The sequence below is a fragment of the Musa acuminata genome, chromosome BXJ2-2 (assembly GCF_036884655.1).
Source record: "Musa acuminata AAA Group cultivar baxijiao chromosome BXJ2-2, Cavendish_Baxijiao_AAA, whole genome shotgun sequence".
NCBI lineage: Eukaryota > Viridiplantae > Streptophyta > Magnoliopsida > Zingiberales > Musaceae > Musa > Musa acuminata.
In genome coordinates this window covers 33,913,413-33,927,847 of record NC_088339.1, presented here as the reverse complement: position 1 = coordinate 33,927,847, position 14,435 = coordinate 33,913,413, and the positions used below count along the sequence as shown (strand labels likewise).

At 39.7% G+C, this 14,435-nt stretch overlaps 4 protein-coding genes across 5 annotated transcripts; 3 read left to right on the top strand and 1 right to left on the bottom strand.

Annotated features, from left to right (window-relative positions):
• Positions 1 to 548: 548 nt before the first annotated feature.
• Positions 549 to 3,961, top strand: LOC135606236 (uncharacterized). Its single transcript, XM_065097191.1, has 5 exons — positions 549 to 820; positions 2,735 to 2,833; positions 2,908 to 3,016; positions 3,330 to 3,542; positions 3,636 to 3,961. The coding sequence occupies exons 1-4, from the start codon at positions 630 to 632 to the stop codon at positions 3,432 to 3,434; spliced, it is 504 nt and encodes a 167-aa protein (XP_064953263.1). The 5' UTR covers positions 549 to 629; the 3' UTR covers positions 3,435 to 3,542; positions 3,636 to 3,961.
• Positions 3,962 to 5,186: 1,225 nt separating this feature from the next.
• LOC103976836 (transcription factor BC1-like) lies at positions 5,187 to 7,670 on the top strand. 2 transcript variants are annotated; one of them, XM_009392161.3, is made up of 8 exons: positions 5,187 to 6,111; positions 6,179 to 6,364; positions 6,456 to 6,521; positions 6,612 to 6,680; positions 6,761 to 6,844; positions 6,924 to 7,088; positions 7,201 to 7,318; positions 7,417 to 7,670. In XM_009392161.3, the coding sequence occupies exons 1-7, from the start codon at positions 5,785 to 5,787 to the stop codon at positions 7,285 to 7,287; spliced, it is 984 nt and encodes a 327-aa protein (XP_009390436.2). In that variant the 5' UTR covers positions 5,187 to 5,784; the 3' UTR covers positions 7,288 to 7,318; positions 7,417 to 7,670. The 2 variants fall into 2 exon arrangements, with proteins under 2 accessions (XP_009390436.2, XP_018676630.2); XM_018821085.2 differs by having other exon boundaries at positions 5,188 to 6,111; positions 6,930 to 7,088.
• Positions 7,671 to 7,872: 202 nt separating this feature from the next.
• Positions 7,873 to 11,587, bottom strand: LOC135605078 (uncharacterized). Its single transcript, XM_065094765.1, has 4 exons — positions 11,245 to 11,587; positions 9,408 to 9,710; positions 9,077 to 9,168; positions 7,873 to 8,504 (listed from the first exon to the last, which is right to left on the bottom strand). Exons 1-3 carry the CDS (start codon positions 11,258 to 11,260, stop codon positions 9,152 to 9,154), a joined length of 336 nt encoding a protein of 111 aa, XP_064950837.1. The 5' UTR covers positions 11,261 to 11,587; the 3' UTR covers positions 7,873 to 8,504; positions 9,077 to 9,151.
• Positions 11,588 to 12,001: 414 nt separating this feature from the next.
• LOC103976770 (acyl carrier protein 4, chloroplastic-like) lies at positions 12,002 to 13,267 on the top strand. Its single transcript, XM_009392091.3, has 4 exons — positions 12,002 to 12,173; positions 12,552 to 12,650; positions 12,732 to 12,854; positions 12,939 to 13,267. Exons 1-4 carry the CDS (start codon positions 12,108 to 12,110, stop codon positions 13,071 to 13,073), a joined length of 423 nt encoding a protein of 140 aa, XP_009390366.2. The 5' UTR covers positions 12,002 to 12,107; the 3' UTR covers positions 13,074 to 13,267.
• The last annotated feature ends 1,168 nt before the right edge of the window (positions 13,268 to 14,435 follow it).

Genomic DNA, 14,435 nt, shown 5'->3' with positions numbered 1-14,435 from the left:
GGAATTGGTCTCAGTTTAATTTGGGTATTCCCTTTAGGAGGATCTCGGGTCAGTGACTCAATGAATGTCTTTCATTGTGTCATCTGGATCTGGACCGGACCGCACCGGCCCGGCTTGGTTTGGCTCGGTCTCTTCCACCTTTTGCTGGTTTCTAAATATGTATACTAATAAATATTTTAAAATTCTAAATACTGTCAAAATTTACAAAATAAACCAGCATTTTTTTAATATTATGATAAATATGTTGAAGGAATATTAATTGTTGTTCTTTGATGAGTACATGAATTCATTGTTATTGTTATTCTAAGCATAAAAGGAATATTTCTGTCCTTTATTTTAATAAAACTAAATATAAAAGAATACCGAGATTTTGATATATAATATTCTAGTTATTGTAACTTTTTTCATTTGAGCCCCTGGTAATTGTATATTTAAATACGTACACCTTTATAGGATCATGTAATGTACTTTCACGACTCCAACGTAAATATTGTTTTGCTGGGGGTGTCTATAAGCAACTTCGTCAACGTTCGGAAAATAGAGGAAAGCTTGGGGGTTTATTATGAGCAAATCCTTAGCTCTGGCTCTTTCCTAGTCGAGGATTTCCGACGACCTGTGAAACCCTAACCATGGCGAATCCGAGATCGGGAATTCTCAACCTCTTCCTCCTCGCGGCGGTCCTCATCGTCGCGTCCTCGGTGGCGTTGGCAAGCTCCGATGCCCCCTTTTTGGTCGCGCATAAGAAGGTGAGCCTCACGCGGCTCAAAAGTGGCGTGGAGCGCGTCTCCGTCTCGATCGACCTCTACAACGAAGGATCCTCGTGAGTTAGACCCAGAGATCTATAGTTTCTCTTATCAGTCTCCTGATCTAATGGGATCGTAGCATCAATTCCTGGATCGATTTCTTGCAAGTATAGACACAACATTAGTGGATAGCTTAAGATATGCTGTAAATTTCTGTTTGAATCCTGTTTTATCTTAGCTTCATGTTTGTGGCGTCCCTGTTAGTGTTAACTTTATCCTGCCACTGAAGCGCTTGATCTAATGATTCGGGCTGTGATGGGTGGACGCCCGAGGTGAGCCTTTATGTCGTACGTATGAAGCTGTGATGCCTTCTATTTTGATCTTGACATATTAACAGCTTAGTTAATATTTGAAGCTATCAGTAGCGCTATGGCATTTGATTTAAGAAGTTTAGTTACATTTTCTTTTTTATTATAATATTGTTGTTGTTTATAGTGACTATTTGAGAATAGTTCAATCGTTTTTGATCTGATGATAACACACAACTATTTAGGACTGCAAAACTGATGATGCTTCAAGACAGAAATACTGTTGGATAGAAGTCTGATAATATTAAAATCAGCAAATTAAGAAGTGTTGCTCGATTGAACAGCAAGAAGTCAGTTGCTACATAAGTGAATCACTTAATAGATGTAACGATTAGGTTTTTGATATGGATATTAGAGAGATGCGAAGAAATTGAAGAATATAGATAAGGGAGGAGGTTGCAACATCCAATAAAATCTTATTTTCACACAAATGGATTGTATGAGGCACTTCCCTTGGTCGATACCCACTATTATTAATATTCAACTCCTACTTAACTGAGGACTCTTGGAAATAAGTTGGACGAGTAAACTGAAGCAAAGGAGCAATGAAGTGATGCAGACTCATCTCAAAATACTTAAAGAAGACTAACTTTAAACACAACTTTAGACATAGATTATATATCAATTGTTGAGTATACTGAGTTGAAACTGATTCAAATTACTTTTCGTCTTTTGTTTGAGGTCTCCTGTGTGCATTTCTTGTTTTTGTGGTTGTTTTGTTTCTTCAATGCAGGGTTTTTAAGGAACAACTAAATACATGAGCTTGCCTTAAGAATGGATCATATTAATGAGCATCTTTGCTAGATGTCGCTTGGCTATACTAGGCAGGAGCACCATACTGGAAGATCGAAGGACATGTAATTAAAGAACTTAAATCCTACTTCTCAGGGGATATCATTTAGTTACATTCTGGATTTAGAATTTGACTTTTTTATCACTACGGTTCTAGCTAGAGCAGCCAAGTTTACAAGGCTCCTGCCAACGTTGGAGTAAAAAGAACCAACGGATGGGCCATTTGTGATAACCCCGATCGCAAGCTACTTTACTGTGCCTCCAATTCATGGAATTTACTTATGTCATGGTGGACCTATGACATGTCAGACAATTAAACTAGTATCATGATGGCTTCTATAGTTGCTACAGTTATATGAGGTGAGGCGATTAATACTAGTGGTGTGAGGCTAGCTAGCAGGAGACCTAAGAAGATTTTTGAATGCAACTGATTTAATTAGAAATATTATTCTAATTAAATGCAATATTAGCTTTTTTCAATTCATCATGGTGGCTAACATGATGAGGTCTCACCAACACTTCAGATTCTTGTCCATGGCTAATTTTTTATTGTTATATTCTACTAACATATGTTGAAGTGTATCACCGACAAGTGTTCAAGATACAAGTCTTTTGTTGTAGCTAGTACTAGTACATACTTTAATGATAGTGTTTTGTTGATTTTGTCCATGGCTAATTTTTTATTGTTATATTCTAGTAACATATGTTGAAGTGTATCACCGACAAGTGTTCAAGATACAAGTCTTTTGTTGTAGCTAGTACTAGTACATACTTTAATGATAGTGTTTTGTTGATTTGCATGCAATGATGTTAATTGATAATGTGTTTCAGGACTGCATATGATGTGACTATGAACGATGATAGTTGGTCCCAAGATATGTTTGATCTCGTCTCTGGCAGAACATCAAAGACATGGGAAAAACTTGATGGGTGAGTATGCCTATTTAAGAACTGGTTCATCGTAAAGCCATAATCATAATCAATATGACTTCTGTAACTTTCAGTGGTTCTTCTGCCTCTCACTCCTTTGTACTGGAGTCTAAAACAAAGGGCATGTTCCATGGTTCTCCTGCTGTCATCAAATTTCGTGTTCCCACAAAGGCTGCATTATGGGTATGGTTTATATCTTGTTCATAAAGCGACATGAAAAAATCTTTAGGTGATACATTCTGAGTCCATGATGTGCGTCATATTGGCTCCCAGCCAAAGCTGCTGGGCATGAAGAAGGATGTATCCGGTACTGCTTAAGAAACCTTAGTTATTTTGCTGTGGGAATTACTGTTAGAAAGTTATTAAATGTTCAAAAGTTTGTTAGAATGCTTGATTATTTTTTCCAAGTTCCTGTAAACTCTCTAAGATGTTGTGTTCAAACTAAGAATCCACACCGATATTCTAACTTCGAATGATCTTTTTTTGTTATTTGTAGGAAGCTTATTCTACCCCCATTCTGCCAATAGACGTTCTTGCTGATAAGCCTCCCGAAAAGAAGTTTGAATGGGTGAGTAATCCACATGCCATTTTGTTCCATTAACATTTGCTTATTCTTTTTCGTTACCATTTGATACTCAAATTGCACTTTCATGTGCCGGCATTCTCTGCAAAAACTGGCATGCTGTGGTTCAACTTTCCTTAGGCAAAGGTAAGTCTGCTGCTTTCGCTTTGTTCATCATAGTTCTCAAAATCTTCTAGTCCTTCAGCGGATCCATCTAAAGAGAACCGTATTCATATGCAGAGGCTGTTAGCTAAATATGGATCATTGGTGTCTGTTCTGACACTGGTCGGATTGTTCATCTATGTGATTGCAACTCCATCGAAGTCGAGCAAGAAGAGGCGGTAATTCGGATCATCGCCAAGTAGATGTTTGTTTGAGAATACCTCTGAGGATTACAGGCTTTTTCTTCTCATCATCATACTATACTCAGAATGTTGCCTCACTGCTCGGGCTAATAGGGAACTTTAATGGTCAACTCTTTTTCTTATTGGCTATTATATTTGTAGTGTTCCTACAATGAGTATGTTTTAAATTTGATGAAACAGAGTATAAACAATTTCCTATAAGTTTCTTGCCAAAAAAACTAATTGATTTTTCATGTATATATCTTTACAAAGTGTAGAAATAGGATTTTTGTTTACTTTAAATTTTAACATATCATATTTATACTTTCTAATACTGAGATTTTTCGAATATATTAAGAATTTTGAGTGCTTAATCACATGTTAGTTTGTTAGACTAATATTATTGCTTTGTTTGACTTAGAAAATTATAAGAATACAAAGAACTTAAATCACATCATAATTAGTTATGACTAATACTAGTATGAATAGTTAGAGTAGCTTCCAAAGGTTAATTACATTGACATGTAATTCATTTATTTATGTTCCCAATATATATTTATACCAAACTCATATTTGAGAGGGATACATAAAAGAAATACTAATCCTCAAGCAAAAAGAATATTTGGATTGTGTCAAGTTGGGCGGAATTAAATCATGTCAACAAGAATCGATGTGATAGAATTAAAACCCAACTTTGTTGTCAAGAATGCATCGGGTGCGATTTGGAGTATGTTGATCTTTGTCGAGATGTATGCCCAATGGAGCTTTCCAAGAACAATTATATATTACATGTTAAATAGTAAAACTGTAGGCCGACATGTCCCAATTCCCTTTTTTATTTTTGCTATTTTTAATTGTTCTGAAGAGTTGGTGTCATGATTTTTTTTATTAGATATTATTGATTGTTATACTGACATTGAAAATACTATCGATAGGTTTAGTAATAAAAAATGATTAAAGTATAATATTAACTGGAGGAAAGGTCATTAGTGAATTAAGAGTTGGAAATATCATTCATTATATACACACACCATTATATGAATTTTTCATCGGAAAAATAATATTATCTTTTATCAGATAAATTCTCAATTCCCTTTTGGGATTTTAAAAAGCTTTTTAAAATTGGATGAGTGATTTTTTACTAATAAGTCTATATTCAAAAATCATTCTTTACTTTCTCAAAGCATCGAAACTTTTAAATTTCTTCTAATAAAGCAGGTTGAGTTAATTTTTTTTTATAGATTTTCTCATTTCATTGATTAAATTTAATTTCATCATATCCTATATATATATATATATATATAAAGTATTTTATTAATCTTCTTCCCAGCCCTCCCTATCATAATTCAGTGGTGCCCATTCTATAAACTCGAAGACCTCTCCTCCTGTTGTTACTCCCACCAACAGCATGAAGGTGGTGATCATACACAAAACCAGTGGAAAGAGGGGGGTCATCCGGTGGTGTCAGGTGGTAATGGCACCTCGCCGAGTCCTCTCCCCCTTGACCAGACAAGATTAAGGAGACGTGAGCCCCTCGGTCTTGATCGGTGCCATGAGACGTCTAACCAAATGCAACTCCTGTCCGCCTTTTGCTTCTTCCCCTCTCAGGTCGGCACCCGACCGCCAGCCCCGCCTTGTCGATCCTCCCCCCGACCATTTCGTCCACCCTCTTCTCCAACCATGTCGCGCGCGCGCGAGAGAGAGGTGCACTCCTGTCGTAGGTCTTTATAGTAGTGAACGAGAGAGAAGGGTTGCAGCGGAAGCGATAAGAGCAGTCCAATATACAAGGATATGGAGACGAAGGACGTGTGTCTCGGCCGAGCGACACAGCGGGGGAGACAGCGACGTGGGTTGCACCTCGTGGCCCAGAGGAGGTCGGCAGAGGCTGCCCCTTGTGTGTTGTGTCGCTCCACCTCGACACAGGCGTCACACCAGCGCCAATCCCGTCTTCTTTATTAAGCGCTCCACCGATCTGCCATCGCCCACCACCCTCCTCCTTTCGCTGCTACTGATCCCTTCCTCATCACCCTTCCTTCCCCTTCACGATGGCTTTCTCGTACCAAGAACACCATCCTTTTCTTCTGGACTCTCCTTACTTCCCAAGGAGCCCAGCCGAGATGCTTCTCGTTCCACAGCAGGGTGGGGAGATGGCCAATAATGCCTCCTCCTCCTCCTGCTTCCCCTACCCCTACCCCTACCCATCCGAAGCAAGCCCAGTGGCGCCGGCCACTGATGCCAGTGCCTATGGTACGAGTGCTCCTTCGGTCGATAGTCACACTGTTTGCTCCCCGGTGGCTTCCGAAACCCACGATGCTGAGAACAAAAGGAAGAGCAGAGACGAGGCCAGCTTGATGATCACTGGTGAACTCAAGGTAACAACAACCGATCTACACAGGCTGTTTGATCATCTAGCTAAGTTCTTCTTCTTTCTGTCGCTAGAATACCAAGGAGGGGGAAATCAAGAAACAGAGGAGACTGAGAGGCGGGCAAAAGAAAACAGAGGAGAAGAAACCTAAACCCAATGATTCCAAAGGGTCAAAAGCTTGTTTGGATACCACTGGTGGATACGTTCATGTCAGAGCAAGAAGAGGTCAAGCCACGGATAGCCACAGTCTTGCAGAAAGGGTACTTACTCGACGACACTCGAACACACATTGAATTGCTAGCTTTCTTCAGACCTCCATGATGACTAGCTTCAACCATGGCTTGGTTTCAGGCAAGAAGGGAGAAGATTAGCGAAAGAATGAAGATGCTACAAGGCCTTGTTCCTGGATGTGAGAAGGTAAGTGACAGGGCTTCCCATGTGATGATGCATCGGTTTCCACTCTGTGTAAGCATTAGATTTCACCGTCTTCGTGCTTCGACCGAGTAGGTAACCGGAAAGGCTCTCATGCTGGATGAGATAATCAACTATGTTCAGTCCTTGCAAAACCAAGTTGAGGTAATCAACCAGCAAATTCTCGAGTTGATAAGTATTCTTGTTGTCTTTCACCGTTCTGAATCCATCGAACTCTTCTCCAGTTTCTGTCGATGAAGATCGCCTCGTTGAGCCCCATATTGTATGGCTTCAATGTGGACTTTGGTGATTGCATAGACCAACCTCAGGTAAGATAGGGATGTTAGCTTCATCCTTCAGCTCTCTCCTATCCCATTCAGTGGTTCATTGGGTCGATGCTAATGGAAGTTTCAGAAGCTGATGACAAGCATACCAGAGGCGATGGCTTCGGCAGAGCAAACCAATCAACTTCAAGCCAAGGCTTTTGGCAATGGAGCAACAGGTTACCGAGTGATGGACGATTCAACACCTCTTTTACTGCAGGTCAAAGGACCCGCAAGCTTCTCTCATCAGGTTTGATCTCTTCTTCCTCGAGAGGCAAAAAAGAAAAGAAAGTTTACCTCTGATGCCAACTTTATGTGGATCAAGGACACCAAACATACCAAGTCCTATACATCTTTCGCAGGATGGTGGCAGTGCCCTGCAAGTGGGAGAACAAAGACAAGGGTCTCTTGATCAAGTAGGGTTTATCAACATGTGCTCTTTCCAGTAGAGATTTATATGTAGCTCCTGCAGTCTCACTGGTGAGGCAGCAACTTATGGTGACCAACACGAACCATACTTATCTTCTGCATCTTCCCTTGGTTTCTAATCCTACCTTTCTTGCTTGCTCTTACCTCAGCATGTACATGGACGAACAGCAGGCACAACACCGAAGTACTCTCATTGTTCATATTGCCTGTTCCTGCCCATGTGGAAGTGTTTCTTCTCTACAGAACTGCACCGAGCAAAGAAACTTACAACCAAAGAAGAACAAAGAGAAAGGGCAGAGGCAGGAAGACACGGAAAGAGCTGATCCTTGCTGTTGGTTACTCGACCACAGGGTAGAATTTGCGTATGTACTGAGCACAGTAAAATAATTCTATTTTGTTTTCACTGCTATTCTTCTTCCTCGTGGTTGTTCATATCGTTCCTTACCTTCTTCCTCGTTTGCATCGATTCTCCTACGAGGGAGAGTCATGTCATGTCACTCCCTTAAACAAACCGAACATTAACCAAACTTTCCGGTGAAGAATTGATGCTTATTCCAACTACAACAAAATCTAGTGGAAAAAGAGGAACGTATTGGGATCGAAAACAAGGCATCATTTTCATCGATCAGCCATCGATGAGACCTTTGTGGAAGAACAGTGCATTCCATAGAGTTACTATTGCATTGTGAATAATCTGTACATGGAGTCATCGAGGGTGAAACATATTACTTGGGCTATGATAGAGAAAGCAACAACGTAAACATGGATCGCATGGCAGCGAAGCACAAAGTGTTGTCTCAGGTGCTGCTTCCTTGCCATGGCTCCTGTAGCTCCGGAAGCCAAAGTGATAAGATCGAGCGCCACTGCGGGCTCACGGCCGCGGCTGCTGGGCGGCGGCGGCGGCGGCGGAGGAGGAGGAGGGGATGGAGGCACGGCTGCATGGTGGGGGGCGTGGCGAGGGAGGGGGAAGCCGCCAATGGATATAAATGCTTGCATGGCGTCTTGATGCAGGCATGGGCTGTCCTTGAGGTGGATGGGTGACTGATTCCCACATGGCTGCTGCTCCTTTGTCTTTTACAAGCTTTAAGTCTCCCCATGCTTCGCCCTTGCCCACAAGAGGTCAAGCCTTGTCCACAGCCTGCTTCACCTTTGACAAAGATGAGCTTTGTCCAATCTATTTGGAGAAAGATTCTGCCAATAATGATATGTGGAGTGATCTCGACATGCACATTGCAATCTGCAATGAGTCAACAACACTGCTAGTTTAGTACGCAAGATGCAGGTACAGCTATCATCATCAGCAACTCAAGAATGCATCGAGGACTGTTTCATAGATGAGAACATCGCATTGCTTAGAGATTTTTTGAGGAAACGATGCACCACAAATAAGAAATTTGTACTTATTTACACATGAATATTCAACAAATAGTGAATAGAAACTATCATAAAAAGGAAGAATGTAAAAAAAATGAATGTCTGATACAAATCAGAACTAAACAAATCACGATTTCCTTTACGCTGAAATCGGTTTCAAATATACTTGAATATAGAGATCAGAATAGACTATTTGGAACATTGAAATGGATTTTGACTGATAATATTCAAGTGACATTTATCACTGACTGGATAGAATACAATATCATTTTGGAAGGACATGGTGCCAAGAACATGTAGGTCCTCTGTTACCCAAGATAAGATGCAGGTTTCGACCAGCTAAGTTGCTTGTCTTACGAAATACAAACGTTCATATTTCTTTTTTCATTTTGGGCCATACATGATGTTTTTTTTTCTTTTCTAATTAAAAATTACCTGTTCATCCCTTTCGAGATCTCTTCATCGAGTGGGATAGCATCTAAACGCTCCCACAATCATTGGTAGGAGTGATCAACTTCTGCAAGTATCTGTCAGATCAAAGACTGCCATTGTCAAGTTACTGTTGGAATGATGTTTATTGTAACCAAAAAAAGAGAAAGGACTTCTATCACAAACATGACAGAGTATTAAAATCTAGACAGTTTGATGGGGTTGGTCTCTACTCTCTACACAACATATCGATGAGTTTGCCATGCCCTAATACTTCTTTACTGTCTGATATCATGTCAAAATAACTTGCCATGCATGAATCCACAAATTGACTTACCCATATGAGACATATCAAGCTGCTCATAGATGCCATGAAACACTTCTCTGATGGCACGAGTTTCATGGCTATGAAGCAAGGTGTCTTGCAGATGAGTCATGCTCCTCACTTCTTCATGACTGGATTCTCTGAATGGCTTGCTTTCTGAGAATGGTGTGCCCATTTTGCCAAATTGTTTCCGGACAGGGTGGCAGAAACAACTGTCTGCAACTGTTGACCTGCAGATGGCATGCACTGAATGCAATGTATCATGTTGAAGGATCTGGAGCTCTTGGGTATGGTCCAAAGCTTGAAAGGTGGCTTCTGTGAAGATGAAAAGAACATGTAAATAGGACTAGCATGGTGGCCTCTGCCTGCTAAGAAAAGCAATGCATGTGCATGGACAATAACATTTTTGAAATGTTTGATTTAGCAGCTACATTAGTTCTTGACACCCTTATCATGACAACTGCAAATTGTCAGAACCTAGGGCCCCGCCAACATCTTGACCGGACAGTGTTTCTCTTGATGGCACCATTCTAGAGTTAAGAAGGAACTGTGAGGGATTGAGAAGAAAAAATGCCCCACCATATTGACTAAATGATGAATTGATGTACTTCAGTTATCGACTACACTAGTACTTGTGTCAATCTAAAATGCTTATCGAACTAAGAGTAACAAGGCAACACACAAATTTTAAGGGGCAAAAAGACGAGGCTTCATTTGTTGTAGCCTAAAGGAATGATTACTTGAATGTATTGTAAATTGCAATGCAGTCAAATGCCAACAATATGGCCAAATTTTATTTCAAGTTTTGCTGGTGTACCAAAATGCCGGGATAGATTCTACTAAAGCAAATCTGGAAGTGAAAGAATATTATCAAAAAAGAAAAAGTCATGTGCCTCTGGTTAAGGAACTAATGTGCCAACATATGTCATACACATTGAAGAAAAAGAGAGTAGCTAAATCCGGGAAGGAATGCATTTTTTTTCTTCAATTGCTACAACAGTAGAAGAACAAAAAATCAGCATCTATTTAGGAAGAAAAGCAAAATGAGATAAGTAGAGAGAAGCACCTCGAGAGTAGTAACTAATTGCAAGATAATCTCGAAACCAGGATCAAGATCAGAATCAGGATACCAGAAGTTATAGCATAAAATGATTGAAGATCCTATGTCTATCGAACAGCTTAACAAAGACGACTTCAGGTGTTTTACCAAAGAGAAACTATAGTAATTTTGAGAATTTCAGAAAAAAGAAATGTGACAAAAGATGTGTCATTTTCCTTTGATTCCTCCTCTTCTGAAATTGTGTAGGATTTTGACTATGAGAAATAGTGAAAGGCTGCTAGCAGGTAGCTTCATATGAAAGATAAACTAGATGCCATCCAAGGTCCATCAAAGCTGAATAGAGACTTTCAGAAGCTGAGAGATGGATATCCCGACGCAGTCATGCCAACCAGCTCTGCATCTATTGGGTTGATCAAGTGTACACTATATTAGTTGCCATTTAGGATCTTTTGACCAGTAATAAACACAGTGAAAATCTATATTGTATCATTTGCAGTCAGACACTACCAACAAATGTCATGAGAAAGAATTCAACATACGATCTTACCAAGAACTTTGATTGATTCCAGAGCAAGCATGCACAAATTACATTACTTTTCAAACAAAAAAGATTCAAATTATGCTATGAAGCACATGCATATGATTTACTAATTCAACATTTACTACAGCTGCAAGAACTAAAGTACTTCAACATAAGGAATCGAGCAAAGACTGATCAAAATAATAAATGCTGCCCATTTCTATAAAGCTTTGGAAACAAAAAACAAAATCTGTGCAGCTTATAGGAACCTGTTGCACTCGGCATGAGCCCGAATTCAGGTGAACGAAAGAAACCCTATTTCTGTTCGAAATTTCTGCAAACAGTTGACAGGCATCCACGAAAAGATCCAGTTCTACATGCCCATCGCACTTCAGGGAATGGACCGGCGGACAAGTGAAAACGATGGGCCAAAACTAGGTCTTCTAATCTGCAAATCTGGGCCACAACTAATGCAAAGAGTGAGGAAAAGTGGTCTCCTTTGATCACGTCGCAACCTATCAGCGAAAATCCGGTCGTAACGATGAAAAATAATGCAAAGAACGAGAGAAAAGGATCTCTCTTTCGATCTGATTCCAATCAATTTTTCTAGGATTTGAGTGTGTGTGTGTGTGTATGTAATACATACATATACATATATATATATATATAAATATATATATATATATATATATATATATATATATATATATATATATATATATATATATATATATATATATATATATGGGTTCAATACAAATGATAATATATATATATATATATATATATATGAGTTCAATACAAATGATAAATTTTTTTATTAGAAAAATGAGAAAGTTGATGGAGAAAAAAAAAAAACTCCAACTTTTTTTGGAAGAAAAAAAATTATCATATATAATTTTATTTAAAATTTTAATATCTGTGTACCATATAAGTGCATAAAAAATTCACAGCCATGGATGGAGATGACGATGGGACCCACAATTTGGATAGAGGCCGATGAGCGGATAGCGTTTCCGCCACCCCCTGCTCTTCAAACGCCGATAAACGCAACGTTCATCTTTTGCCTCCTCTCGAGTCTCTGCTCGCTCTCTCCCCCTCGCAGTTCCCCTGTTCTTCTTCCGCTTCCCCCATGGCTACGGTATCTGCTGCCTCTGTCCGGTTCGCATCGTTGAAGCCAGCTAGCCGGAGTAACCAGGTCACCTCTTTCGATCCTTAGAATGGTTGTGTTCTCTTTTGTGAAGCTTATGACTTGATTGCTCGACCAGGTTAGAGCAGAATCATAGGATGAACAAACCATGCTGGTTTAATGGCATATGGAAAGAAACTTTATGTCTAGTAACCTTTTGTCAGTGTTGGAGTGATAGCCGTGGAAAAACAAGTAAAGGAAGTCGATAGGTGTTTGGATATAACAGAGGAGAAGGAAAGTTCCGATGGAACTAAAAGGAAATTGTAGTGATAAGTGTGCATCCACATGGGCTTTAACTTAGGCTCCTCTGTGTTCTTCCTCATCCGCTTCCGTAGATCCTAAGCTTTATGAAAAATGCTGCATATGTCACTGATCCATGTAATGCAGGCAAATGGAGTTACTTCAGGTGTGATGCTTGTCACGATTGGCACATCAAAGCTCGGCTTTCCCTCCTTGAGATCCTCGCGTTTTCGGGTTCATTGTGCCGTATGTTCTGTTATCTTCGTTCTTTTTCCTCCTCCTCATCTGCTAAGTAGGATTCTCGTGGCTAATAAACGTTGATTCTAGGCCAAGCCGGAGACGGTAAACAAAGTGATAGACATTGTGAAGAGGCAATTGGCACTTTCCGACGATACGAGCCTCACTCCAGAGTCCAAGTTCTCTTCCCTTGGTGCAGACTCACTGGACACGGTATTCTGTTTCACCTGAATCGGATCCACGTCTTTTAAGCAGACATCATTGTTGAATGTTGTTTCCTGCTATTTTGGGTTTAAGGTGGAGATTGTGATGTGTCTGGAGGAGGCGTTTGACATCAGTGTTGATGAAGACAACTCTCAGAACATCACCACGGTTCAAGAAGCAGCAGAACTGATAGAGAAGCTTGTTCTGCAGAAAGCTGAGGCTGCTTAGTGAATGGTATACAGCTTATTTGTGCTCATGTTGTGGTGGAAATTTTGGATTGTTTTGTGGGTGGCGCAATTCATGGAAATGGACATGATTATGTTGTTTATTTTTCGACTTGTTCTGCATTGTGCAATTCACCGGTCAAGAAATGTTGAGATAGTTTTATTTCAGACAGATTAATTAGATTGTTGATGCTGATATGTGCATTGCTTGTGCTATTTGTTTCTCTCACTAAGCTGAAATATTTGTCTGTTTCTAACTCTAACCCAAAGGAACATTGAACTGTTTAGAGGACCGGTAAATTGTTTGGCATATTCCTTGTCGATGCAATCCTCCTAAACAAATGGATTTATGCTGTCTCAAGTACTGATCCAGATTCTATTTTATCTCATCTCACACAAAATATGCCATTTAGACAGACCACTGAGTTCATTGTGTGCTGGAGCTCAAGGAATCTGTGTGTGTCACACAAAACATTAGTTCATGAAGTCATGATTACAATTAGGAGCTTAATAAGATTATTTTTTGATGGAACTCTTGATATTTTTCTTAAGGCCTTGCAGGTGTTCTTGTCAACTTTTTCTGGACAGCTAAGGTGATAAATAGAACTTCACAGAAGTAGAAGGAAGAGAAAAAGAGAGAGAGAGAGAGAGAGAGGAACTATCTAGTTTTTTCCCCAAATTATCACAATGAGAGAGAGGAACTTTCTCTCTCTCTCTCTCTCTCTCTCTGTGCTTTTGCTTTAATCTGAATTATACTTTCCCTGAGCTAAAGCCTATTGGAGATTCCTTCCTCTACAGAGAGCTGTTCAATTGGTCCATTTATATGCTTGAATAGTACTAGTACTTGCATGCTTTAATTATGTTGGATCACCATCCTCACCAGTAAATATCTAAGCTGTGTTTGGACCAATTGGTTTGCCATGAGAAGAGGGTCCACAATCCACATGGCACATTGTGGGACCCACAATTTTATTATCTTTCCAGCTCATGGGCCCTAAGTGCTACACCCCAAATCTTAGAGCTGACAAACCATAGTTCATTTCAAACTCATACATGAAGCTGCAACAGTGAAACATAAAAAATGCATCATCCCACTTGAGGATTACTGCTTTGTGATTGAACATAAAACAACATCTGATATTAGATCAATCCAGTTATAAACTAACAGTCTCTGCATCTTAGTCAGAAATATCTAATCTCACACAAGTACTTTATCCTGCAAACAGTGAATGAGTCATTATATTTCTTGATACAGTGTAAAATGTGGCCTCAAGTAGAGTCCATATTTCTATGAACCTCTGATATGTAAAACCAGGGGCACACTCTGTGTCAACCAGCAACAAACAAATGATAGGTGGGGACTTCA

Bases quoted from the DNA above. Each gene is read 5' to 3' on its own strand.
- LOC103976770 (XM_009392091.3), top strand. From the start codon at position 12,108: ATGGCTACGGTATCTGCTGCCTCTGTCCGGTTCGCATCGTTGAAGCCA. The intron at 12,174-12,551 runs GTCACCTCTTTC...CATGTAATGCAG, and splicing joins CAGCTAGCCGGAGTAACCAG to GCAAATGGAGTTACTTCAGG. The intron at 12,855-12,938 runs GTATTCTGTTTC...TTTGGGTTTAAG, and splicing joins GTGCAGACTCACTGGACACG to GTGGAGATTGTGATGTGTCT.
- LOC103976836 (XM_009392161.3), top strand. From the start codon at position 5,785: ATGGCTTTCTCGTACCAAGAACACCATCCTTTTCTTCTGGACTCTCCT. The intron at 6,845-6,923 runs GTAAGATAGGGA...TGCTAATGGAAG, and splicing joins ATTGCATAGACCAACCTCAG to TTTCAGAAGCTGATGACAAG. The intron at 7,089-7,200 runs GTTTGATCTCTT...CATCTTTCGCAG, and splicing joins CCGCAAGCTTCTCTCATCAG to GATGGTGGCAGTGCCCTGCA.
- LOC135606236 (XM_065097191.1), top strand. From the start codon at position 630: ATGGCGAATCCGAGATCGGGAATTCTCAACCTCTTCCTCCTCGCGGCG. The intron at 821-2,734 runs GTGAGTTAGACC...AATGTGTTTCAG, and splicing joins CTCTACAACGAAGGATCCTC to GACTGCATATGATGTGACTA. The intron at 2,834-2,907 runs GTGAGTATGCCT...TGTAACTTTCAG, and splicing joins ACATGGGAAAAACTTGATGG to TGGTTCTTCTGCCTCTCACT.